General features: G+C 40.8%; 3 protein-coding genes across 4 annotated transcripts in view; 1 reads left to right on the top strand and 2 right to left on the bottom strand.

Annotated features, from left to right (window-relative positions):
* Positions 1-8,745, top strand: part of LOC137892539 (guanine nucleotide-binding protein G(olf) subunit alpha) — a 44,666-nt gene extending 35,921 nt beyond the window's left edge. For both annotated transcript variants that reach the window (XM_068737758.1, XM_068737759.1), the window contains exons 6-12: positions 416-470; positions 577-650; positions 2,083-2,141; positions 2,314-2,434; positions 3,345-3,475; positions 3,566-3,633; positions 6,131-8,745. In XM_068737758.1, the coding sequence (XP_068593859.1) occupies positions 416-470; positions 577-650; positions 2,083-2,141; positions 2,314-2,434; positions 3,345-3,475; positions 3,566-3,633; positions 6,131-6,277 (655 nt within the window). In that variant the 3' untranslated portion in view covers positions 6,278-8,745. The remainder of the gene's footprint in view (positions 1-415; positions 471-576; positions 651-2,082; positions 2,142-2,313; positions 2,435-3,344; positions 3,476-3,565; positions 3,634-6,130) is intronic.
* A 1,354-nt stretch (positions 8,746-10,099) lies between these two features.
* On the bottom strand, positions 10,100-18,882 carry mppe1 (metallophosphoesterase 1). Its single transcript, XM_068701647.1, has 9 exons — positions 18,363-18,882; positions 18,107-18,215; positions 16,712-16,815; positions 15,619-15,699; positions 14,253-14,361; positions 13,861-13,941; positions 12,464-12,586; positions 12,104-12,244; positions 10,100-11,309 (listed from the first exon to the last, which is right to left on the bottom strand). The coding sequence occupies exons 1-9, from the start codon at positions 18,611-18,613 to the stop codon at positions 11,124-11,126; spliced, it is 1,185 nt and encodes a 394-aa protein (XP_068557748.1). The 5' UTR covers positions 18,614-18,882; the 3' UTR covers positions 10,100-11,123.
* Positions 18,883-22,083: 3,201 nt separating this feature from the next.
* On the bottom strand, positions 22,084-25,945 carry LOC137866097 (cathepsin Z). Its single transcript, XM_068701766.1, has 6 exons — positions 25,809-25,945; positions 24,028-24,191; positions 23,615-23,794; positions 23,132-23,282; positions 22,410-22,575; positions 22,084-22,223 (listed from the first exon to the last, which is right to left on the bottom strand). Exons 1-6 carry the CDS (start codon positions 25,937-25,939, stop codon positions 22,110-22,112), a joined length of 906 nt encoding a protein of 301 aa, XP_068557867.1. The 5' UTR covers positions 25,940-25,945; the 3' UTR covers positions 22,084-22,109.
* Between the last annotated feature and the right edge of the window lie 601 nt (positions 25,946-26,546).

The raw sequence follows: 26,546 nt of genomic DNA, 5'->3' as shown, positions 1-26,546 counted from the left end.
GATCAGATTTGACAATTGCAGTTGAAGAGAGAGGTTGAAATGAATAGATAAGATTGTGTTGGGATTGGTGAAAGTGCTTTCTTTCTTTGTGCTCTGGTTCCCTGTATGTTTGGTTTAGCAATCAGTATTCATGGAGACTAATGTGATTCATTTCCTAAAGGGACATTCTAGGGACATTGAATTGTTTTATGTAGTTTTTAAGGGTTCTTTTGGTGGAGTTTTTCCTGTAGCAATGTTAGGGTCCCGAGACAGAGGATGACGCATGTGTACAGATTGTAAAGCCCTCTGAGGCAAATTTGTGATTTTGGGCTGTACGAAATGAATTGAGTTGAATAGTTGAATCTTAATAACTTTCATGTTCCCGCAGCAAAATCTTAGTGCAAAATCTTATTGTGTACTGTTTCTGTCTTTGCAGTTTCCTGGACAGAATTGACTCTGTAAGACAGAATGACTACACACCAACAGACCAGGTCAGTCCATTGTTCTGCACAGTTCACAGTTTGGAAATCACTTCCAAAAGCTTGTTTGTCTGAAGTTTTACTGAATTGGATATGTCTTCATCTCCACGTTCTACAGGACCTGCTACGCTGCCGAGTGTTAACTTCAGGGATTTTCGAGACGAGGTTCCAAGTAGACAAAGTGAACTTTCAGTAAGTGTTGCTCAGATACTCGGACATCAAACACACACGATGTAAACATGTTTTCCTTTTGCTTTTTTATTGGATGTCGTTAATTCTTTATTGCAAACACATGCTCCATCCATATTGATAATTAATTGTTATGTAAAGCAAATCATATTTAAGTTTTCATTTGCCAAGTACATTGTTAGTAACTTCTATACGTTTAGACTGCCTACATACATTTGTAATCGCCTAATTGCCTCCAAAAAGGACATATCTTTTTATGGCGTAAGATTTTTTTATTTTGAGATCTTACACTAGTACTGAAAATCAGAGAAAATTAAGGCCTGTTTCCAAACACAGAAAATCAATAATATTCCAGTGCCACCCACCCAAAAACAGACACAAGAGGGTCTACCAAAATACAAAGTAGATTTCTTACAAATGTTAGTCTAGAGGGAATTTGAAATATCTCTTTGTGTCACTCCAAGCATCAGAAAATATAACCGTAAAAGTTCCTTTAATCAGGCTATGAATACTATATGAACAGGCCTCACCTTGTAAACCCTCCAGAATATAGACAGGAAGGAAACTGGAAAGTTTTTTTTTTTTTTTTAACGTGACCTTTAAAGATTCTGTCACATTCCTGAAAAGGAGGCTCTTCAGGCGTTTTCCAGTTTATGCAAATCATTTGTCGTCAAATCACTGATGAGATGACGCACTTTTTAAACCATTTGATTCCTCTTTGCATCACTGCTTTACCAATACTGCCAGTCAGGAATGCCCTCTTGGGTGTCGCCTTGGTCTTGTGTTAAATCTGAAATGTCATAAGTTATGACCGGTGTGATTTCTCAGCCAGTTGAAAGTTTTGAACATTATTTGCAGTAGAGCAACCAGTATAAGTTGAAGTAAATGTTTCATGAGTGTTGATGACCCATTTCCAAAGTTGCAGACACAACAGACGTATTCTACCATCTGAAACGGGCCTTTGTATGAAATTATATCATCCTGAATGATTGATATAAAAGCCCTGGGACATGACTCCCCCCCCCCCCCTTTCATTATTCAGCTTTGATGACTTCCAAATATCCAGCCAGGGTCACACGGTACCGAGTATGTGCAAATAATGCTGTTCTTCATATTATTTATTCATTAATTGATTATTCATGTATCCAGACTCGTCCCATTAGGAGCTACGATCTCATTTTGCAAAGCAGACCTAAGATCAGGAGCAGATTCAGCTCGAGACCGAAAACGAATATTCTGTGATCATCCAACAAACGTTTCTTCATATGAATAATCATTAAAAATACAACTAACCCGTAAACGTTCTCAAACCAGCCAACTGCAGTACAACATGTACCTGACGTCTCACTAGAAACACGAACTCTCTCTCTGATTAAGGAGGGCAACAGTGAGTGTGTTGTTGTGAGTCTGACCCAGTATTTTGTCTCCTCCATAGCATGTTTGATGTTGGAGGCCAGAGAGATGAAAGGAGAAAATGGATCCAGTGCTTTAACGGTGAGACTTTCAGCCTTTTCTGTTCTTGATCATCTTCAAATAGCCTCACTGTACAACACATTCTCCTCCTATCACATCTAGTCCGTCTCAAAAGCATCAGCGTCACGTCACCTCTTGTTGTTTGGGTTATCCCTCCACACATGTGATAGTAGTTCCTCTCCTCTCCTTCTAGACGTCACTGCTATCATCTTCGTGGTGGCCAGCAGCAGCTACAACATGGTAATAAGGGAAGACAATAACACCAACAGGCTACGGGAAGCCCTGGACCTCTTCCGCAGTATTTGGAACAACAGGTGAGTCCGGAACATGAATGAAGTTTGAGCCTAGTGGTGAATTGTCGTGTCGGGTCCTTTCCCTGCGGCGTTATCCCTTTCTTGCTTAAATTATATAATACAAGTTTTTTGGGGGGTAATTTACAAAGCTAGTTATTTTGAAATCGAAATGTTCTCAAGAAGAAAAAAATCCTATAGTAATTCAAACATAATTTGAAGGACCAGTTAGTTTGAATGTCCACACGGCAGTCACGATGCATCTTCAGTAGAGACGAGCTCACCTTCCTTCAGATGCAGGGACACAAAGTGTGTCACATTTTAAGATGTAAACAGTGACGTGGGAGACGTGCTACCCCAGTAACTGCTCTGAAGTGTGCGGCGAGAAAATATGACCCTGAATACATTGAATTTGGATTCATAATGTCAGGCAGTGATGGGTGAGGGTGAGCAGAATGTTTATTTTGGTCATTACAGCCGACAGTGGCGTAACGCATATAACACATTTATAGCCCACTTTATTTTTTCTCCTTTTTTTGTCATGTTATGTTTGTTTTTTTTCTCATTTATTTAGGACTGTGGACCTCAGACATTTTTAACAATCAGAAGTGGGCCTTAAGTTACAAAATGCTGAGAACCTCTGACATACAGCATGCTAGCATGTTGTTGTGTCAGCCAGAAAGTTGAAAATTATACAAGAATTTCTCTTTAATTGAACAGGTCATTAACGACTTCCTGTCATCTCGTTACTGTTACAATTGCTAATGATAACATAAAAACACCCCCAAAAAAGAAAAAACATACCTGTTTTCATTATCAACACTGCCGTATGTCATAGAAACTCTTGACTTTCTTTGAGCAAATTAGATAACGGTGGTCTAAGGCGGTGTATATACAACAGCGTTTCTTAAATGTTTTTTCTCTTGTTTTTCAGATGGTTACGCACTATATCGGTCATATTATTCCTGAACAAGCAGGACATGCTGGCTGAGAAAGTATTAGCTGGAAAATCCAAAATTGAAGACTACTTCCCCGAATATGCTCGCTACACCATACCAAATGAAGGTTTGTGTCCCGCTGAGATACCCGAAGTGCTAATGGAGTTCCTCTCTACGTCAAGTTAATGTTAAACTGTGATTCTGTGGTTCTTTTTAGCAACTCCTGAACCTGGTGAAGACCCAAGAGTGACGAGAGCTAAGTTCTTCATCCGAGACGAGTTTCTTGTAAGTATATGTCTGTAAGTTTAGATTGTTTCTAAAGTGAGATGAAGTCAACGGGTGTCCAACCGTGAAAAGCGTCAGCCATAATCTCAAGGCACACAGAGGGGGATTAAAACACATGTAGGCCTCTATTACTGATTTATGAGTATTGAGTAGATGGAGAACACGTTTTTAGGTGACTCGGGGGTGTTAAAAATTCCGAGGCAATTTTTTTCATAAAATAAATTGACTTTAACGATGCAGTAACCTCAAAAACGATAAATAACAACAACAACAACATAAGACTACTGTTTCAAAATACATTCAGTAATCAGAGCATTTACATAGCAGCACTAGCAGAGTGCTAGATATGTTTTGAATTTCTGAACGATTCGCTGTCAAAAATCAGCCGTTTGCGACAAGTAGAAACTCTCCGTCTCTGTAAGACAGCAGGCTAAGTAACTGAACTAAGGAACCATGTTGTGTCTTGTTTGCCTATCGATCTCCTCCGCGCCCACACGCTGCACCCTCTACACACAAATAGCGCTGTCCATGTTTCTGAAACACCGTCGTTGATAAACATTGCACCAAAAACACTTTTTTTTGGCGACAGGGATCGGGCTTTTCCCAAAAGCGAGCCCTTCTGCACCTGAGTGCTCTGTACCTGCGCCCGGAGGGCAGGAGGGTAAGGTGCTGATTGAGTGGGTGTGTGAGGTCCTTTTAACGGCCTCATTGTTTAGCTCCGTGAGGTATGCTGTGGGGAGACCAATTATCCTGGCAGCGTTGTTGGTTGTACACGCGAGTTTGGCCCGGTTAATTACTGACAACATGTTAAAGAAGTAAGTAGAGCGGTACAGTAGAATGGGCTGAATATTGCTCTGATACAGGAGGAGGAGGTGCAGCAGGCATCATCTGTGCTCCTCTTATCCAGACTGTCAAAGCAGGCGTAGAATGTGCTGAAATTCTTCTGCACAGCATTCTGGGTCGGTTACAGCACACAGCTTGGGTTTGTGTTCACACCCATTTAGGGGTTCAACTTCTGAAATGCCTGCTTGGTGTTCATATTGCCGAATTCAAGTTCCAATGTGTCTCTGGATTTCAGTTTTTCCCTGAACACCACATTTTTATTCTCCGATCTGGCATTTTGAGGCGAGCCCAGTCTTTGAGCCTAAAGGCTTTGTACCTTCTCCCTCAGGCTCTGTTTTATTTGGGGAGTAATCCAAGGTTTGGAGTTGGGATGTTTTTAACTTGAATGGTGCTGTTTATGTAGACATTTATATAATCTGTAATGATCAGATCTCCATTGAAAATGCCCCAGTCAGTGCATGCCAGGGAGCCCTGGAGTTGAATAATGGCGACCTCCGACCACTATGGGGCGATGTAACATTGTGACGTTTGATGTTTCACTTCCTGTTTGTACACAAGGACCCAATCACAGTTGACAGCCTTCTCCACACTGTGTTCATCAAGCTGGGTATATTTCACTTACTGTATGAAAGTAAACAGTTCTCAAATCAACTTCACATCCGATTAATAACTATATATGACACAAATATAAGACAAAGGGCATCGACAACTACCTTCTTCGTCACACACTTGTAATGAATTTTTTAGCAAACTGTTATGTTTGTAATCTTTCAAAAGATACCGACAAAAGAATGCTAGAAAGAGGTGAATCGATCAAAACGTTTATTTCCTGGTTAGTCAACAATTGCTCCTGAAAGGCCGCCATACGAGACATCTCTCTCACGCGTATATCACCAGATAATTTAAACACCAGTTAATCTTGCACACCGGTATCCGGCTGTTGCAGCAGAAAGTGTGTCCTCTTCTTCAGTTTAGATCCCTAGACGTCAGTGTTGAATGCCTATGTCGTAAGGTCAAGAAGGAACTCTGACACTCAAGTTGAATCACATTTGATTGAATTATGTTACTTTTTTTATTTTTACATCAAACTGGTGTTTGTCACAAGTCCCCCTTCTATCCTTTCATGAATTGTCCAGTGTTGTCATATTTTTCTTTCATATAAAAATAATGGCCCCAGTGATTTAGCTTAATAACCAACATTGGATTAATTTAGTCTAATATAGGGCTGTCGTCGTTTGGCACTGGAGGTCTGTTATCTCTTCCTTTTATGGCGATAAATCCAAGGAATCTCAGGAAGAAAGTGATGAAGTCCTAAGAAGTAATACTTCTACAATCACGGGAAAACTCTGATAGTATACATCAAAACGAGTGTCAGCTAATCTAAATGAGAAAAGTGTTTTAGTATCTGTCATCAAAGTAAAGCCACAGTCCGGACTGATGATATGCAGATATTTAGTTTTTTTGTTTAGTTTCACTTAGTATGAAAATCATAAATGACAACTCAAAGAGAAGATGAAGTTACAGGGACAGGAAGTGGTTTTATTTGGGACAGAGCAGCACACCTGAGGATTGAAGCAAGGACACCAGTTAAAGGTAGAAAGGGGTTTCAAATTCTATTTCATCGCCCTTAAAGTCCTCTGTCTCTTCTCCTCAGCGGATCAGCACTGCGAGTGGCGACGGCAGACATTACTGCTACCCCCACTTCACCTGCGCCGTGGACACAGAGAACATCCGGCGGGTGTTCAACGACTGCCGGGACATCATCCAGAGAATGCACCTGCGGCAGTACGAACTCTTGTGATGGGAGACCGCCTCCGTCAGCCTTCTGTGTTTTTCTCCATCATTCTGCATCCTTGACGAACCCTTCCTTCTCTTCCTCCTCCTCCTTCATCCTTACTCCTCCCCCCAGAGAAACCCTCAACAACCCCCTGACCACCCCTCCTGTCGAGGACTATGAAGTACTACTGAAGTGTGTCAAATCCTCTTCCTCTTCTTAACTTCTTAGCATTTTGTACTTCTTTTTTTTTCTCTCTCTCTCTCTCTCTCTCTCTGAGACCGATTCATCCCCATTTCACCGATTGTGAGAGCAAGGTTGGGGAACAAAGTTGTTGCGTGCCGCTTCTTGTTTTCTTCTTTTTCTTTTAATCCTTCCTTTTGAATGCCTTGATTTTTTTGTCATTCCACTAAGCCTTGGGCTACCTCCTTTTTTTTCTTCTTTTTTTTTTTCTTGCCCCTTTGTGTCCTTCTGTTTTTTTTTGGCTTTGTCATTGGACCTGGACTGGTGGGTGTGGATACATAAAAACACACCTACAGGACCTCAGTGTAGAGGCTGTGTGTGTGTGTGTGTGTGTGTGTGTGTGTGTGTGTGTGTGTGTGTGTGTGTGTGTGTGTGTGTGTGTGTGTGTGTGTGTGTGTGATGAAGAAATGGGGGAATGCCATGTGAGCGAGTGGGGGGTGTGTGTGTGTGTGTGTGTGTGTGTGTGTTGTTATGTTTGTGTGTCACCTGCCGGTTAAAGCTGGGATCGCCACCATCACATTTGCCCCCCCCCCCCCCCCCCCCCCCCTCTTTTTTTTTTTTTGCCCCGTCACCCCCTCTGAGCCACTTCTTCTCTCCGTGTGGGAGACGACTGGACGACTGGACGGCACCGGAGAGCAACGGGAGAGGACGGAGGGGAACCGAATGGATGAAGAGATAAATGCACTTTGCATCAGGTTCCTTAATAACTTTTTCTTTTTTTTTTTTTTGTTGTTGTTTTTTCTCCAGAGGAAGCATACACACAATGTAGCATCACAATATTTATTACCCTGTCACGATGTTAGCTTGCCGAGCTGCAGGGTGCACCGAGCGGCCGAGAGACATGCGGAGCGAAAGATTGAAGTGGGAGTAGGGCAGGAACGACACGAAGAAGGATTTAAATGAAGGAAAAGGGACTGAGATCTCTGCACCTTAGCCCTGCTGCCTCCACAGACTCGGACCGGCCTCCTTTTTCCACACAAACCATCCTTTTAGCTTAGAAATACTGATGGGAGGGGAGGGTGGTAGGGGGATGGGAGAGAAAAATGTATTGTTCTCTTATTTTATTTTTTTTTGTTAACTTGTACACTGTGCAAGGTTGAATTATCCTGTACAGACTGTAAAATGTAATATTATTTTGTACAACTTAATTGAAAGAAAAACAAATCTACTTGTAGATCTTTGTGCCTTGATTATGGCTGTACCTGTAAATGAGCTCAGATGTAAGTATGTTTTCGACTGCGCTGTACAGCTTGATGTCAATCTCTATCAGCAGCGGAAGACTGCGGGTAGGGGACTTTCTCTGTAGAGTTTAGTTTTTTCTGGTTTATAAAAAAAAGGAAATGCTGTTTAGTAAAAAATAAAAAATAGGGAAAAAATCCTAAAAACCTGTATACATTATGCAAATTAACCACTTACCTGCAGTGAAGACCAGATGTTGCAGCGCCATGCCTTTTGTTTTTCTTTTTTCTTTTTTTGGTTTTCTTTTTCCTCCTTTTTCTTTTTCTTTCTTTTGAATTTCACAGCTTTAAACAAACATTGGAAATCCATTGAAAGTGTCCAAATTGCAACCTGGTGTTGTTTTAATAGGAACCAACGTTTTTTCGATATGAAGTGTGTCTGAGATCTGTACTGATGTGCGTGCCTGTGCGCATGTGTACATAAAACAAACATAGACTCACAGACGCATTGTGTGTGTGTGTGTGTGTGTGTGTGTGCGTGTGCGTGTGCGTGTGCGTGTGCGTGTGCGTGTGTGTGTGTGTGTGTGTGTGTGTGTGTGTGTGTGTGTATGTGAGGGGTGAGTGTGCGTTGTGTGTAAAATTTTATAAATGTATGTACATGTAAATTTATAGGTCTATATAAATATATATGTACAATTATACATGTTTAATTATGTGTGTGCCTAGGTGTACATACCTATGTATGTATACGGTAAATATGTATACATACACACATAGGAAAGCATGTTTAGAATGGAGATGAATAAATGAGAGCGTGCAATATTAGTAATTCTTTGGTCCTTTGGAGCCATACCCAATGGCACAGGCACTATGAATGTGTGAGCAGCACCCAACAAGACAAGCTCTTCTCCTTGTACAAACAGCATCAGCCTTTTCTTCTGCTACAGTACACGTCTATCCCCAAAAGAGAGTGAACTGACTGGAGGTGCAAAAACCTTGTTTGGCCTGGGAGGATGATTAAATGACATTTTTATTTTCTTTAAATAAAGAGGCACATTAGAGGACTTTGCTTTATTTCCATCTTGGTGTCCAGATTTGTTTCCACTGAGTTCTTTTGTTTTTCGTGGATGCGTCAGTGGAGTGGAGGGGCTCGTATACACACACAGTAGAAGTAGTATGTGGGTGAGGAGGGCTGGGTACATGCAGTATCTTTATTGTCGTTTGAGCAGAATTGTTTTGGTATAAACATAGGACTTTTTGACATTTAGACTTGTCAGAGTAGGGAAAGCACAGGTTTTTACTAATAACATTAAAGCTGGCTCTCATTTTATTCCCTGAAAGCAGTGATAGTGAGCCAGCAGGCACAATACCAGGACCCTAAAACTGAAGCAGCCAAATGGATTCAAACTATCTTTCATTTTATTATGTTCGCCTGTGCTTTTCCTGCTGTGACAAGTGTGGTGAAAAAGGCCTTTTGACATGTCCTGATATATCACAATGTATACAATTTGGTTATTCTGATCTAAAGGCTCCTCACAGGTGTTTTGAGTTTCTCTCTGATTAGACGTCGGCACAGGTTAAAGGTGGTCGGAGCTGCTGTACGCTGGGGATTAGTCCCAGTACTTCATGTACATTATATGATAAAAGTGTAGCTTCAGGTGCACTAAAGCCAACAGGAGAGTCAGAGAGATGCCGAATCGAGCACAATAGATCACCTGTGCTGGTACCTCTGGTGTTCAGGGTCTTTTGTGCAGAATGTGGTCTGATTTAAAAAAAAAAAAAATAGGGATTATACTTTGAAAAAGGTACGGAGTTACATTTTATTTCTTCCCTCCTGATACAGGGAACGTCACTTCAGCGAAATAATGTAGAAAACTGATTGTCGAGATTAAATCTGTCACAGTCTAAAAAAAGATCAGGAGTGGACAATGTGGATCCAAGTCTTCATCCCAAATATGTCTTAACTACATGTGTCATAAATTTTCTAAAAAATAACTGAGAACTAGACAGGATTTTTTCAGTTGATTAACAGAAAATTATTTAGTGACAATTTTATTAATCAAGCTTCTCAAATGTCAGGATTCTGTTTTTATGTCACTTTTGAATTTAGTATATGTAAATATAATTTTTTCTTTTGGACAGTTGCTCAACCAGAAATTGTGACACGCATTTTTCCCAATTTGTGGATGTAGAAGAACCCTGTTATTTAAACAGCGGACAAATCAAAGTACCAAAAAACATTTCAAATCAAATATTGCTGCTCACTGACTTGCAACATTACAACATGTTACCTTAAAAACATGTTACAGTGAGCGCCACCACGTCATAAAATCCCAGATAGATACAACTGTAGTCTCTCAGTAAACGGCTTCAAATTGTCCATTCCTAAATATAAATGTAAATAGACAAATAGAAGCAGAGTCAAATGTGAACCGTGTCAGGAAGATGTCCCCAATATGTTGTACTTCTTTTACAACTGTTTTTATTTGACATGATTTTGTGTTTTGTGTTTCAATCACATTCATTTCTACAATCATAACGTTGTGTCCATCTCTGAAGTCGACCGTGTAGAGAACATCCCACGATATTTTGTATTCATCCATTGAGTGACATGGCTTCAGGTGATTAGTCATACCTCTAATAATGATTATCAACCTCTAGTTTAAACCACAACTCTCTAAAAACAGAGCTTTAGATTCTTATTTATTATTTACAGTTCATCAGAAATGTTTCAACAATTTGGCAAAGCCCCTCACAAACATTTGGCACAGAAAGTCAGCAATAAATATATTCACATATGCATCATAAAAACAGCGAGAAACCTGGATGAACGATCAGACATCAACAACAGAAACAGTGTTGGGAGTGTGAGATGATCAGTGTGTTTACATCGGATCACAGTTAACATCAGAGTGAAGAGACATAAATCTGACTTTACCACCTTCAAATCAGACCAGAGACAGTTAGTATTTAAATATGTACTTATTTTAATTGTCTTACTCAATGTCACGTGTGTGTGTGTGTGTGTGTGTGTGTGTGTGTGTGTGTGTATTTTCTAATAACTCAGCCAGTCACAGGAAAACTGTTGTAAAGTCAGTTACTTTTCTGTGAGTGAAAAGCTTCCTTTTCGTGAGCTCCATCCGTCTGGCACTCCCACGGAAGGTAAAACAAACACCAGTGATGATTTGTAACAACAATTTGGCCCAACATCTGTTTTGTCACCACAGGCTATAATCACATCATCAATATCCGAAGTGATAGTCCCTTTAAGACAATTAAAACATACACTCCTTCACAGCGCCGTAAAACATTTGGACAAACGAATCGAGGATGCACGAACAGATTTTCATCCCGCTCTGAAGAGAGGGAGAGAACGTCACATCTAGTATTTACCAAGTCCAAATGTACTCTGCTCTCGTGGCTCTGTCCTGGTGCACTCTGGGTATCGTAGTTCACATAGACTTGTGCTTCCCCAGCAGGCAGAGGCTGAGACACTGCAGCAGGCCTTTCATCCACAGACAGTGAGCCAGGAACAGCAGCAGCATGCAGGCGCCGGCCGAGCAGTAGACGCCGATCACCGTGCTCTCCTCCGGCAGGAAACACTTGGACAGAGCGTAGCTGCCGGGTGACACCGACGCCTGAGAGGAGGAGACGAGGAGACGAGGAGAGGAGGAGAGGATGAATGTGTTTGAGGTGATAATCCGTGTTCATTTTGAGGTGGCTGCTTAGGGCCCCTGTGAACTCTTTGGTTCTTTACTGCATGTTAAGATAAAACCCCTGATTTATTTTTATTTTTGTATCATCCCCACTACACAATTACATGGTGCTATTCAAAATGTTGGCATAATAACAAATTTTGTGTTTTGCGTTCACTAGAATTTATTTGAGAAGGAAATCTCACCACAAGTTCCATTTGTAGCCGTTCAGGAGCTTTTATATCACATTATCTTTATTCATTGTAGAGATTCATATTCCCCAGGTCCATCTGGGAAATATCTGGCTTACTTCTGTTTTGAAATCATATTTTGCAGTCTCGATAGGTCAAAGAAAATAATAAAGAACACTTGAGGGATGTGGAGCAAAGATCCTGGGATAGTTTAGTCCAAATATTGTTCCACAATAACAAACACGCAGCCGACAAAACAGTTAATCTAAAAATGAATAATTGTCAAGAATCAATTTGATAGCAGAGTCACTATTTCAATGTCTTCACCATTCCTGTTCAATGTTAAGGCCTAACAGCTGAATTCACTTAGTACACCTCCTTTTACATAGTCACTATACAAATATTGATTATAGCTGCTTAAATAAATTCAATTAAAAAATGAGGTGTTATTTTTCCACACAAAGAGTGATCTCACCCACACACTCGTCCACCATCCTTCGTCTCTAAATAACAGAGCAGGACTCTCCAGATGTTGATGTTACTCACCAGGATGAAGCTGGGGTTGTTTCTGTTCCTCCAGCTGAAGGACGGCACGCTGACTTCTGGGTACTTGTTGTCATGGAGAACCTCACATCCGCTGTGGGTGTGTCCACTCAGGATGAGGCGGGGCTTAAACCACTGCAGCAGCTGAGGACAGAGATCCCACATGTACCTCAGAGGCCGGTTGCTGCTCGCTTACATCACCAGTTTCATAATCATCATCATCATCATCCTCATCTGCGGTTTCTATACAGGGCTATTTCTGACAGCAGACCGCTGTGCTGTGTTTTAATTGGATGAAACCGAGATCCAGGAGAAATGAAACCCCACAATAGAGTCTGTGTGATGAGACTGCAGAGTACTCACCCTGTGTGAGGCCTCCTTGGACAGCACGTCGTACTTCTCTCTGAACAGCAGGTGTCGCTCTTCAGGCGGTGCAGCATCCTGTCCTGTGCAGCCGGCATCGCTCACTCTGAACAGAGGATAGTGCTGGAGGACCGGGAGAACATGGGAAATAATACCTTTTTATTAGTTTTAATCTAAAATGTTGTTTTAAAAAAATGAAATAAGATTAACAAGAGTTTATGAGCAACAAAGATCCTGGAGTAGTTTAGTCCAAAAAACATGCTAAAACGACACACAAGCACCCAAGAAGCTGTGTTAACACAACAGTTAAATCAAACAATAAATTAGTCCATCGACTGGTCATTTATGAAGGAAAAATAATAATGAATTTATATAATTATTGATAAATAAATGTTTTCTGGTTCAAGCTTTGTTTTTTATGGTTTATATAATTGTATATAATTTAATATCTTTGGGTTTTGGACAAATTTAGTCATTTGAACAACAGTATGATGTTTTTACACTGAGTGATGTGTTAATGGCTGTAGCTGTCAATCATGTTATGTTATAAAATAATATTTTTGATATTTTGTACATACACATTTATCCCAAATTCATGTTTGTTATCTTTAAAAAAAAAACTTCTGGATCTTCACAAAACAATTTTAAAAAGTACTGTGGGTTTTGAACAGGAGGTGGATGCACAGCATTAAGTTTGCACACAGTTTTAGTTAACGGGCAACTTTTAGTTGATTGATCTATATAATCTTTTTAGATTAATCTACTAATTATCAGAAAATAATGACGAAACCAGAAGGGATTTGATTTACAGTGATGTGAAACTGACAAATGAGTTCAAACATGAAATTAACTGCTTACATATCTGTTTAAAGGAGTAGGAATGTTTAAGTCTGTCTTCACATAATATTCTCATAAGTACGTTGAATCAGTTACTGGTCGCTGTGATCTCCCATCCTGCCCATACTGGCTGTGAAGAGATCCGGCTCATGTAAATGATGGGAGACAAAATCCACGGAGAGAAATTGAGGCTTCAGCAGAGTGGATTCAATTTAGTAGGTGTCCTTTTAGTGAGAAACTCTTTTCTTTCTGTGACTATCCCTCCTCTGACGGTCAGCGAGGAAAGATGTCTGGGAAAAAAGGGAATTTCCAACTAAGAAGTCTTTAGAAGACACCCAAAATAGTGAAAGAGTCACTTCAAGGGCAGCGAGGACAGGACGAACACATTCATCTTTAAATGTACATTTGAGTTTGTGATTATCAAGACAGACTTATCCTTCAAGCAAGTAATCAACTCAGCACTAATTCTAGAGCTTCTGATGAGGAGTGATTGTATCCTCCTCTGCTTGAAGTTTTTGGACAGGAAGAGAGAAAACACGCAGAGTGCACCTGCAGGTTACCTGTAGCATGATGGGGGGGGTGGGAGGGTAGAGCTGCGCTCCCTCGCAGCTGTCCGTCACTCCGCCGCCCGACTGTGAACTCTGCACAAAAGACGACAAAGAGTTACCGGGCTGTCTTCTCCACCAGCTCACAATATGTCCTCGAACATCATTTTTTATTTCATATCACTCCACAAGAAACGCAATCAGCCACCACGTTCAATGTCTTCCAACAATGTTTAAAAACAACAAAACACAGGCTCCAGGTACACTGAGCTTTGGATAGAAGTGTGTTTTTTTTCCCTCTTCTTCCCCACTTGATTTGAGTCTTTCACGCTACACAAGCAGCAGTGTGTTTCAGGTGCTGACAGCCTGAAAGTGAGCGAACCGACTTCCAGACATGTTCTCCCCACCTGAAGAGAACAGTTGAGGTCTCTGGAGAGTTTGATCAGCTCCTTCTCCACCGACTGGCAGATGGGGCACCCGTCGCCGTGAAGGGCCACGCTGTTCACCAGCAGAAAACTGACGAGAGAGGCAAAAATAAATAACACTCAGTAACTCTGGCATGAAGTAGGAGAGGAGACAAATGATATCGTTATGTTCTTATTCTGGGTGCTTTAAGGACATTCGGTGGAGGAGAAGCATCGCTGCACTGACCTCTTTGGGTTTAAAGAGGTCAGTGCAGCGCTGCATCACTGCTGCACAAACAAGGCTAATTGTCTGGTTACAATTTAATATGAATCAAACCACAACATTCAACATGTCTACACTCATTGCAGTGCAGCTGCAGGAAGCAAATTATGGATTTTCTTTTATATCAGGATTTAATACTAAATATTTTGATCATAAATATCCAGTTTTCATTTTAATACCTTTGTGCATGGGTTGAATATGTATAATGAAAACATAATGCATAGTTTGAAATGAAGTAACTAATATTGTAGTCTACAATGCATACAATAAATTACATAATGAATTATTCTTAGTTTAGATCTGATAACATGACTTTCTCAATATGTGTTACATTAACAAAAAGAAAACAGCTTAAAACTATATATTATTTTCATCATCTTTCATTTTAAAGTTTATGTTTTTATATTATATTCCTTTCTTTTTGTCTGTATATTCTATATATAAATATCCAATCCACTTTCAAGGTGTCTTGCTATTTTTTGCTTGTAATAGTAATCTAACTAGAAAAATCATATCAAAGGATTTCTGTCAATGCTGAAGTCCTCAAGCCATATTTTATTCAAACAAAGTGAAGAAATAATAGAAAAATAGAATAAAATATTATTTCAGCCTTAAATAAAGATTAAAAGAAATGTCTGAATCTTCAGTGGAAATTCAATAAAAAGAATAATGCAGGTCACCGAACCAGAACTGAAAAATATTCAACTTTGCTTGTGAAAATCATTGAAACTAGTTAAATATACTTCTTCTAGTCTAATATACTTCGTTTTCAGGAAAACAAGGAGAACGTTTAAGGACTTTCAGGACTCGATAACAAACTAAAACGACTTGATGAGGAGTAGATTTTTGAAGTCCTTGCTGTTCATCGGCTCACCGTGTGAAAACAGGAATGTAAAGTGCTATTTGTGCCTATCAGCAGATATCTAAGATCTCTGGCACACTTAACTCTCTGTTGTCTTATTTAAAAGCACTTTTCTTGTCAGAGACTAGCTCGGGGGGGGGGGGGATTAAACCTGTGACCTTCCGGTCTGCTGAGCCACATTCCTGCAGGGTCATCATGTGTGTTGCATCCATACTGCCACTCACTTCACTCCCTTTTTGGTGACGATCCTGGTGGAGGAAGCGTTGAAGACCTTCTCGAAGCGCTGCAGCTTGAACCAGTCCATCCTGCAGGCACACAGACAACACGCTCACCACACCGCAATAAAAATAACCAACCTGCTGCTCGGTCTGCCTCGTCTGTCTGTCATACGGGGTTACATAACAACTGTGCCATTTCCCTTCCTGCTGCACGTGTCCAATCAAAGCACATATGAGCCGCTGTGTGTCTGCATAATCCCCAAAATCATGAATCACAGAGGCATCAAATAATAAACTGCAGGAGGATTTCATGCATCTTGTTGTATTTGATTTCACTGCTTCTTCCCCTGACATTTTAAGAACAAGAGTTTCAAACAAAAACAGTGTTACGGGGGGGGGGGGGGGTGGACATGATGAACGCAACATCTCTGCAATATAATGCAATCCGATACAAACATGCAGGCTCCAAGATGAACTGACATACTGATAATGTAAGACGTCCGTGATACAAGTATATTGCATTATCTTGTACAGTGGATTCTGTCAGATCTACAGTGACTATGTTGGCTGTAATGAAGCCTTTTGTGCCTTTTGATTTGTTGACAGTATTGAAATATATCGCCTTCTCATAAAACAACACATCAGACATGAACCTTGGTGTCCTCGCAGATATCTATGTCCCTGACCTCTTTTACGGTGTCTAACCCTTGCACAGTAAAAAATTCCTCCTAATTGGCTCATAATCAAATATTTCCTCAAAGATAATGCAACATGGATAAAGTCCTTTAGTTCTTATCGTTTGCTGGCTCTGCACTGTAACAGTATGAGGCTTTTATTCACTTTTTTTTTTTGGCTGCCAATAGTCTTCTTTAGATATAAAAACTTTTCTCGTCAAAGTCTGTTACCAGATATGTCTGTAACTGAATAACATAATTAAAACAATTATCATTCTGAGGTCTAACTAGTGACAAATAGTACAATCAAAGTCCTTATTCTATCGTGAGTCATTCCCTGAACTCACGTACAGGTTTAACCTGAGCCTGATGGAGCAGCATATAGACTAAAGGTTGAACAATAAAAACAATCATGCTGTTCTTACTCATAATGGAAACCGATGTCATGATTGCCAACCAGTACAACCAGTTCGGTGTCAGGGGTGTGTCTGAACATTCTGTTGAAGCGGCGCACGTCGTCCTCCCAGTGCTGCAGAGAGAACAACACAAACACACAGCTGAGGCAGGTTTCAGCGCGGGCCTTTAATAAGAAGACTAAACTCCCCTGGGAAGCTCATGAGAGTTAATGGGATCTCTGTGGGTCACCCAGCAGACCCCATGGGTGGCTGTCTATGCCGGGTGGCTTTGATTCAGACTCCAGATTCAATTTTGCACCTGCAGGGGCCGAAGTCGTACACAGGAGACCTTTAATTACATTAGTGCTGTGGGCTTATGTGATGTTTTTCCCACTGATATGTCTCTAAATGACTCCCTGATGCTACTTTGAATTAGGGCAGATTGACAGATGCCCAAACTGTAAAAAATGGCTGGTTTGAGGTTATTTTATCCATATTATCTATATTATCCAAGAGGAAGCCTGAAACAATTACATAGTTACATACACAAAAAGGTCTGTGAATTATCTTGAGCATCCAGGTCATGATTTCTGTAATGAGACATTGCTGTTGAGTTTTTCAAATATATTTTTTTGGTGCTCTGAGCCCCGCAAGATCCACATAGTCCCATTATACTGGAGAGAAGGTAGCAATCTCAATACTCTAGGCAACTCACACCAAAACAATCTAGAATACTAAATCAAAAATATGTATTTGTGATTTGTTGGGTGAACTGTCTGTGGTTTCGAGTTTTAAAACGTGAGGATTTTCACTGTTTTCTGTACATGTAAACCAATCAGTCAAGGAAAATGATTGATACATAATGAAAAAATATCTAGCTGCAGACCTTCTTTCGGGTATTTCTCTTTCTGAAAATGTAACGTTTTGGAAACAAATCCCACAAATTACAGCGGAGATGCCAACCAAGTGTGAAAATGAATGAGGAATCCGACGAGGGGAACATAATACGATTATTAGAGATGTTACAGTCTGCAAGCTCTATCTCTTGTTTTAATGAGGCTTTCCTCCGTGCAGCACTTGCTCAACACCTCATCTTTCTTCTATCTGACGGATCACATTTGACGATCCAGTAATAGATGTGTGAGATTTCCCCGGGGGGACGGTTTTTTTCTTTTTCCTGAAGCAGGATGGATGTACCACGGAGGGCTGAGAAGACGCAGGTTGCTGCTGTTGGTGTTTTTCTTCAAAAAACCTGCAGCCTCTGGTGCCTGGATGGTACAACATGCTGCTGATGATGATGACCGGAGAGTACCGGCCTCTGCTCAGCATCCACATACTGTTCTTCCACCACCATCATCATCATCATCATAAGCACTGTGGGGTTTGCAGACAAAGCAAGAAGGGAAAAAGGGAGCTCTACGTTACCTTCGGCGAGCTCCACTTGCCTTCGTCGAAGATATCCCCGAGAATAAACACTATTTCGGGCCTGAGCAGCCACAGAGCGGTCTGGAAAGCCCTCTCCATCTGCCATTCCCTGTGCGTTTGGAGACAACAAGTAAGCGTTATTTGTTGTTGTTTACAGTCCTGCAGAGCCCGGAGCACAGACGGGTGGGAAGAGGAGGAGAGTGATGGATTACTTAAAAAAAAATAAAAAAAATGAAAATAAATAAAAAGACATTACCTCCTCAGCTTGTCGAACCAGTGTCCTCCGACGGCTCCGAGGAGGTGGGTGTCCGACAGCACCATAGCGCGGACCGTTGAGTCCATCGGCCGGCCGTCAATGCCCTCTCCACCCCGTGCATGGCTGATCTTCGGCCAGGCGCACTTGAGGATGGTCGGGAAGTAGATCAGATACTCGCAAAAAAAGAAAGCGCCGCCGACTAGGAGAATCAGCACCACCGCAACCATCCATCTGACGCTAAACCTCGGCATTTCTTTGTTATTCGGCGTTCGGGATGCCCTGAACTGGCGCACTGGCGGTGATGGAGCGGTCCATGAGGCATCTTCCCCTCTTCCAGACCCGACTGTTTAGGTCTCCTGCCGTGGGATGCTCATGACAAGTTGCTCTGAGGCTGCGCTGGATACAATGAAAAGCTCCGGGGATTCAAAATATTAAATAAAAAGTAAAAAAAAAAAATGCCCTCTGCTTGTAGAGAGACAGTCGAGAGGAGCGGCAGCCTGCCGCTGATGCGCAACTGAGTCGCTCCTCTCAGCTTTTAACTGTCAAGCTAGAAATAACATTTCCTATGGTCGTTTTTCAAAATAAAACTGCAACCGCAATACTTTACGATCATATCTATTTATACAATTAAGTGATTTCAGATGGAAGATGTGATGGATGAAGTACTCAGATATTTTACCTAAGTGAAAGTAGCAATATCACAGTGTGCAAATTCTGGCAATTAAGTAAGCTAGGCGTTTTCCTTTTATTTCTTCCACCACTTGTTTGGGACCTTTGAAGATGAAACTACAAACAACTATAACCTATAGAGCATAAGAGTAATATGTAGAGGACATCAAAATAATCAAAACTGTAATATAACATTTGTTGTGAGTGACCAGAGGTTGAGGAAGTATTCAAGCAAAAGTCCTGCATTCAAAATCTTATCTAAAGAACAAAAGTAATAACATCAAAGTATACTTTAAGTACAAAAAGTAAATTATTCAGAATGGCACATTTTAGAATGATGTATACATGATGTTAATTATTGGTGTATTAATGTGCAAGCATCACTAATGTTGCAGCATAACAAAACATTATGTTATGTTTGTAAATATCTTTGAACAGGATATTTTACTTTTTTGTTTATCTCACTAAGAACCACTTTTTCTTTTTAAACGTGGCAAATCAAACTTAATTAAAAAAAAAAAAGATCGGCCAACTTCCGGTATTTTTCTTGCTAACACCTGCTGACTTGACTGTGTGTTGGAGGCGCGGTGGAGGAATGTTTGGCAAGACAGAGAGACAAAAGGACACTTGAAACGAAAGTTAATAAGAAGCCACTTCATCATTCTGTGAACAAGAGGACTATTGATAAACCTGATCAATGGTCACAAAATCTGGCATCTGTCCACACAAACACTAACAGATGGAAAGGAGCCAACAACTAGGGACAAATGAGATTAAGTGATTAAGAGCAGAAATCTAATCAGCAGGAGACCGCTTGTGTGTGCAGTTATGAAACTACAACCGCAGAGACGTTTGAGCCACACAGGAACCTGCTATAGCGAAACTGTTCTAATTATGGCCTTCAGCTCCCCGCTAAACCAGTCGGTTTGCATTCACGAGTCATGCATGTTCTGTTATCCTCTGCTTATGCATGCAGAGGGGGGGAGGGGGCCCTATACTCACATCCTGTCTTCACACTGACCCTAAAACATTTGTTGAAACACATGTTCAGTGCAAGATTTGAGTCCTGCAGAATGAGGAAGCTGCAGAAGTGAGAAGTAGAGCGTTGCAACAGCAGCACGGAGCGGAAACTGACACATGACAGCATGATTTCAGGGGAGAGGCTTCAGACTTGCGATTTGTTTGTGATCATGAATGATCCTTTTTGTCTCTAGAAACCCCAAAAAGAAGGGTGGAGACTCAAAACTCTGCTGCCCTCCAGATGTTCACCCTGGCTTTGTTCCACTCACAACAGTCTTAGATGACATGAAGAGTATTTGCTTTCAATGATATACTGACTTTCAAATGTACGACTTTGTTTTAAACCCTGAACTGATTAACAAAGCCTACTATCTATATCAGACCTAAAACAACTGGGCGCTGTCGCAAATGTTAATTTAACTAAACAGTAAATAGTGAATTTGTCGACCGTGAATTAGTACACATTGATGTGTTTTTGATGTAGTTTTTGGACTACACATATGGCAGAGAGGAATAAGATTAATCCGACCACATAAAGCAGGGGTGTGAAACTCATTTTCACTCTGGGCCACATTTACAACTGGTCTTTTGAGGGCGACCGTAATCGCCCTCAAAAGACCAGTTGTAAATGTAAGACTGTGTAAATGTAACTACTCCCTAACATATTGGTAAATAACTCTCTCTGCATTTCATCATTGTTTATTCAAGTAAATAAAAATATCGTACATGCAATTATATAAATGTAAAATTATATTTAAACACATTTCTGTTATTATAACTTCAATCTTTTTAATTTAGGGTTAAGAAACCCACATTATTCTATCAAACTTTTAAAGAAAATAGCAAAGACAAATATCAAACACAAGTTATTACAATAACTTTGTTCAAAGCTTAAAATCCTTTCAAGGGTGTGTTTGCACAATCCCATGTGAAGTATGTCATCTGTTATAAAGCCACGTTTAAAGTAGTCTTCAATGTACTCACAGTACATTTCTATGTCAAATGTAGGGTAACCTATGAAGAGCTGCTTCTATGACTGTTGGGTTTAACTATCTCATAATTATGACTTTCTATCTCATAACTTTGACTATGGGGATATTTTTATAATCAAGTCTAACTTTTAATTTATTTATTTTTTTGCTGGCAGATTCACGGGCCACGTAAAATGACAAAGCGGTCCGGACCCGGCCCGCGGGCCATGAGTTTGACACCCCTAACATAAAGGGCACTTGGACCGGTTAATTGTTGACAAAAAATATCACGCTATCATTAACGCAACAACTGAACAAAGAAGACATTTCCACAAGTCAAGTTTGCGTGTCAGGAAAAATGACACCTAGCTCATTTTATAGGGAAGTGGTTATCTGCTGGTTCTCTGTGTCCAAACCAGTTTTGATTGATGTTAACTCTGGATGGTCAGCCTCCAGACTCTCATTATCAGATGTTTGTGCAGTTGTTATGCAGCGTGAGTCAAAAGAGAAGTGGAACTGTAAGCTCTCCTTTCCTGAGACCTGCCAACACTGTTTCACAACAGCTGAATATAAATAAGCTCGGCCGTCATTTAAAGGAGTGAAGAACCAGCAGTTTTTGCACACCGTGTTATTTTCTGGGAATGAGACATTTTGAGCTAAAAAATTAATTCAGAAAGAACAGGTCATGTATTTAGGTTGCATTTTCTGGCCTTGCAGGGCATAAAAAATGAGTTGTGTTAGAATATGTATTTAAATTCAGTGTCTAAATGTGGTTAAGCTTGTAAAAGAGAGCTGGAGTTAGATGAGAAGACTGATACCACTCTGTACGGTAAATATGTAGCTGGAGCCAGCAGCCGGTTAGCTTAGCTTAGCACAAAGACTGGAAACAGTGGGAAACAGCTAGCCTGGCTCTGTCCAAAGGTAACTACATTCTTTGAAGATCACTATTTAATGTTGCAACACAAATATAAAGAAATACATGTATTTCCTAACACAATTCCTTTCCAAATGATACAAATTTGTTTAAATGTTTCAAAAAACAGAGCCATGACAAAATGAAAGTCTTTCTATCAGTTTATTAAGACACCTATGTTACAACAGGGTCTCCATATGCACAGTTCTTCTCAATACCCAGGTTGAACCAATTGCCTTTTCCTCCTTTATAGGCACTGGTGACTATTCTTGCCCAGCCGTGTTCTCCCTGAAAACAAAACAAAACAACATTTTTTTTATTCTGCATGCAGGAAACCAGAGTCAGTGAAACCACCGGCCCGCAACCTAATGGATAAAAGAGTGAATTAATGACGTGTAAAGTAGTGAGGTGTGCAGGGTGGGGTGCAGAGAGAGAGAGAGAGAGAGAGAGAGAGAGAGAGAGAGAGAGACCAACCCAAAACTCTCCCCAGGAGTTCCTGACGATCCAGTACTCGGTCTCATCCTCCGCCACACCCCAACCAGCCACAGAGACAATGTGATTCGGCAAAGACAGGGGGTGAAACTCTGAGAAGATCCCTCCAGCGTATTCCTCCAGGCCGGCGGTGGCCATCAGGGCACAACTGAAAGACAGAGTGGAGAGTTTATGAAATGCTTTAATCTTCTTTTTGTGTTCTTTTCACGTTATTATAATCACTGGCCTGTGACGATGAGTCACAGAAACAGTGTTTCTGTGGGTTCAAATCAGGGTGAGGGCAGTGCTTTAGGGCTGTAAAAACAGGAACAAATATAATATGTTTACAAATTGAATATGGACATTATCATCCCCCCCCCCCCCCCCCATACACACAACTAGACATCTTTTATACTCATTGTCAAACTTAAATTTATCATCTTGTTTTATATTCTTCATGTCAGAATATTACTAGCCCATACATTATAAATGACAACTCATGAAAAAGTTTTTAGACTTAATCTGCGGGTATTAGAAAAGCATTTTACACTCCTGCTGCTGCTTTTCTCAAAGGTTTTAAAATGATAAGTAATGTATCTACTAATAAAAACCTCACTATAATGAAGAATGGCAGTGAAAAGTTCAGGCTGAATCTCTTTACTTCACACAGAGTGTGTAGGCGGATGGATAATTAGAAGACGACTGGGGAGGAGGACTTACTCTACCTGATGGGCCCATTGGTGTAAATTTCCGCTTTTATCTTGTCTCTTCCAGAAACTTCCCCATAGTCGCCCACTTTCCACATCGTGTAGTTCTTCACGACGGCACACGATTCGAAGAAGGAGCAGGTGCCACACTGGTTGAATTGCTCACACTCTAAAACAAATGAGATCATCTATAATGATTTACGGCGCAGTGCGACGCTTACTCTGCAATTCCATACAATCTCCATGAAGTTAAATTTGAAAGCTTCCACTATACTGTTACAGTGTGATGTCAAAATGCAATATCGCAAATGTGTTTAGTTTGAGACTCAGAGCAGCTGCTTTGATGCCCAACTGCAACCAACAATGCTGCTTACACTTCCTCAATAATATCCTCTCTATCATTTTTTTGTCCACATACTTCTGGCCATATAGCGTAAATTCATCAACAGACAGAATGATCAGAGTAAAAAAGAAGAAGATAGAAATCCTATATTGTTGTACTTTGGTTTTTGGCCTGGTAGTTGTTGCAGGTTTCATCAGGAATGCCTCTCTCGTGTGCGTAGGCGTAGACTCTCAGGTGATCTCCTCCGTAACAAGAGCCTGCCCTCCCACAGTCTATCACGTTCTGGACTGACAGGTAGGCCGATGGCCACGCCCCTCCACGCTTGACGTTGATACGGTCTTGGAGAAAAGAACGACAATGACAAATGTTTAAATGGTCAAATTCACTTGGGTGGACGCTGCTCTCCATGCTCACTATGCTACAGCTGCCACGCTAACATGATACTGTACAATCCAAAATAACACGTGACAATATGCATACTGTATAGAACACATGTTACATCAGTCCCAGCTTCTGTCTGTCCCTCTATTCCCATCTTGTTTCCTCCCCTCCTCCATCCCCACATGGTTACCAGCTAGTGCACTGGTGGCTCCCATGGCCCAGCAGGACCCACAGTACTGGGGGATGTGCTGGTTCCGTGTGACGCTCACATAATTCTTCCCCTCGATGTTCCTCCAGTCCCAGGACGGAGGAAGGTCCGACACCTTCACATACTCATGTGGGCGGGGCCGTGTCCTGAAATAAGTAAAAAAGGATGAGGCTCATATCCAGTTTGTTAATATCCTCAATAGCAATCACAACAAACCACAGTCATCTTGTAGGAATGTAGACACATACAGTATATATGTGGTCTGATGGAGAAACACATGATATCACAGAAAAGTCACGTTTCAATTGGAATTTCCTGATGCCTCTCCCGCCGTCTTGGAGGCTGTCCTCGCCGACCTCAGCAGCCAGTCGGCTGACATGGGAGGGTCGTTAGCTTGATTAGGACAACCTGGGCCTTCAAGGCTATAAAAGCTGCTCCATGCGCTCAGCCGGCCTCTTCTTTGCTACAGCACATGACCGACCTGCACTGGCTTTCGTTTGTGCACCTGTGACGCTCCACAGCACACATCCATCCATGCATGGCTTCCATTACTGACTCCGCACGCTCCATTGTTTGTTTGGTGGTAACTGCAGTTTCATTATTTCTGTTGGTATAAGTGTAACTTTGCGTGGACTTCCTCCTCGTCACATTCCCTGAGCCAGTTTGTGACAAACGGGGGCTCGTCCGGGATGCCAACCCATTTGGTAAATCTAGCCTTAATGTGACAAACGAGGCTTGATTTTTGGTGCCAATCCAGTTTGTGACCCTTGAGGTTTGTTCATGCTAAACTGAGTTTAAGCACTTTTTTCACGAGTAAATATTTAAGTGCCTCAGCATTGTGACTGAGATTTTTGGGAACAAGAATTTTGTTGCGTTACTTTTGTGGAGGTAGTTAATCTCTGGATGTTTATAGGGAGCAGAATCTGTCCCCACTTCCTCTGGTTAACATTCTTTTATTGCAATTTCAGTACTGGTGCTTGTAATTGGGTGCGCATGGTCACGTCTTGGTTGGTAGAAGCCATGCTTCCAGCCAGCACCTGTAGGCTAAAGTGGTTGTTCCCAACGTCTTGGGAGCACATCCCTTTGTTTTTTTCCTGCCACCATCTGGTTGTCTTTTGGTTCCGGTGGACTCTGTTCATAAGTGTCTTATGAAGCATCTGTCCAGGGTTGAGACTAGTTGGCTGAGTTACCAGTTAGATGGGTCCGGGGAACCTGGACTCTATGGCGGCTTTGATATTTTTAATCGTATTTGTTTCAGTTAGAAACCTTAGACACTCAGGGGTTGAACCTCATTTGCTGTTACTAGTTTGTTAAATATTTCTCACTTTCACGTGTTCCTGCAAAAACACAGTTCTGTGTTTGTGTCTTGTTTTTTTTTTAAGAAAATACGTAACTATCATTTATTCGTCGTGTTACTTTTCACTCCACAATCTTATCTTTGCTAGTTTATTAACATTGAGTTGCTCCCCGTAGATAAAAGGGTTGATGAGTTGATGAATGAAAAGAACATTTACCTCCAAATGTAGCAAAATAAAGCAAAAAGTAGCATAAATTTAACTCATTCAAGTACAAGCTCCTTGGAATTTGTGCTTAGAGACGTAAAAGTGTTAAGTTATTTAGTGTCAACCGATTATTATGCTAACGTTGAACCTAACGTCAAATCTCAACTGATAACCGTCAACTTTAACGTTGGCTCACTCGGGAGATAAGAGTCCATATTAAACTGTCGGTCACAATAAAATGTACATTTTCTCGTCACTTACTTGACCGACTGTGGTCTGTCGTCTGTGATGGGTTTATAGCAAGGCTCAGATAACAGTCTGGAGGAGCTGATTTGCAAAGAAAGTGAAGCTATGCAAAACAGCAGCGGTACGTTTGTTATTGTAGACGCCATGTTGGATCTCCTCCTTCCCTTATTGCCTTCATTTGACGCACACACAGCGCCCTCTGCCGGCACCTGGGAAGACCGCCAATATAACAGTAAATACAGGTGTACTGCATATAGAATTTATTTTTAAACTGTTGAACAACATCCTACAGAACAGGGATCTTTACTTGTGTAAAAGTAGCAATGATGTTATGTAGAAATAGTTTAACAAGTGAAATTCCTGCATTCAAAGTTTAACTGGAATAAAGTTTTAAGCATCAAACTATACTTAAATACCAACAATTTCCCATATGCAGAATTTTTTTCTCACAGAAAAAAAACTTTTACATTAATGTGCTATTTTTTTGCAACTATGGTCTTATAATACACCATAAATTATTTAATGGTTGCATTTTCATTCATAATTTGGTTCTGCAAAGTAACCAGTGACTAAAGATGTCAAATGTAGAAGAGAAAAAAGGTAAAAGGTTTTCCCTCTAAATCTTAGTGGCGTACATGTATAAAGTAGCAGGAAATGGAAACACTTAATATAAGATATCTCAAAATTGTACTTCAGTACAGTAGCCTATGTTTGAGTGTACTTGGTTACTTTCCAACACTGACAGATCCAATA

Source organism: Cebidichthys violaceus, unplaced genomic scaffold (assembly GCF_023349555.1).
Source record: "Cebidichthys violaceus isolate CVI_PGR_0920_01 unplaced genomic scaffold, fCebVio1.0.p SCAF_8, whole genome shotgun sequence".
Lineage (NCBI taxonomy): Eukaryota > Metazoa > Chordata > Actinopteri > Perciformes > Stichaeidae > Cebidichthys > Cebidichthys violaceus.
This window is presented reverse-complemented; position numbering and strand designations above follow the sequence as displayed.

What these genes read in the sequence shown, in the direction of transcription:
- mppe1 (XM_068701647.1), bottom strand. Translation starts at nt 18,613, where the DNA reads ATGCCGAGGTTTAGCGTCAGATGGATGGTTGCGGTGGTGCTGATTCTC. An exon ending in GCAAGTGGAGCTCGCCGAAG is followed by an intron (nt 16,816 to 18,106) that starts GTAACGTAGAGC and finishes TTCTCTCTGCAG; the next exon opens with CACTGGGAGGACGACGTGCG. An exon ending in GACATCGGTTTCCATTATGA is followed by an intron (nt 15,700 to 16,711) that starts GTAAGAACAGCA and finishes GTGTGCCTGCAG; the next exon opens with GATGGACTGGTTCAAGCTGC.
- LOC137866097 (XM_068701766.1), bottom strand. Translation starts at nt 25,939, where the DNA reads ATGGCGTCTACAATAACAAACGTACCGCTGCTGTTTTGCATAGCTTCA. An exon ending in TACACCAATGGGCCCATCAG is followed by an intron (nt 22,576 to 23,131) that starts GTAGAGTAAGTC and finishes TCTGTCTTTCAG; the next exon opens with TTGTGCCCTGATGGCCACCG. An exon ending in ACTCCTGGGGAGAGTTTTGG is followed by an intron (nt 22,224 to 22,409) that starts GTTGGTCTCTCT and finishes TTTTGTTTTCAG; the next exon opens with GGAGAACACGGCTGGGCAAG.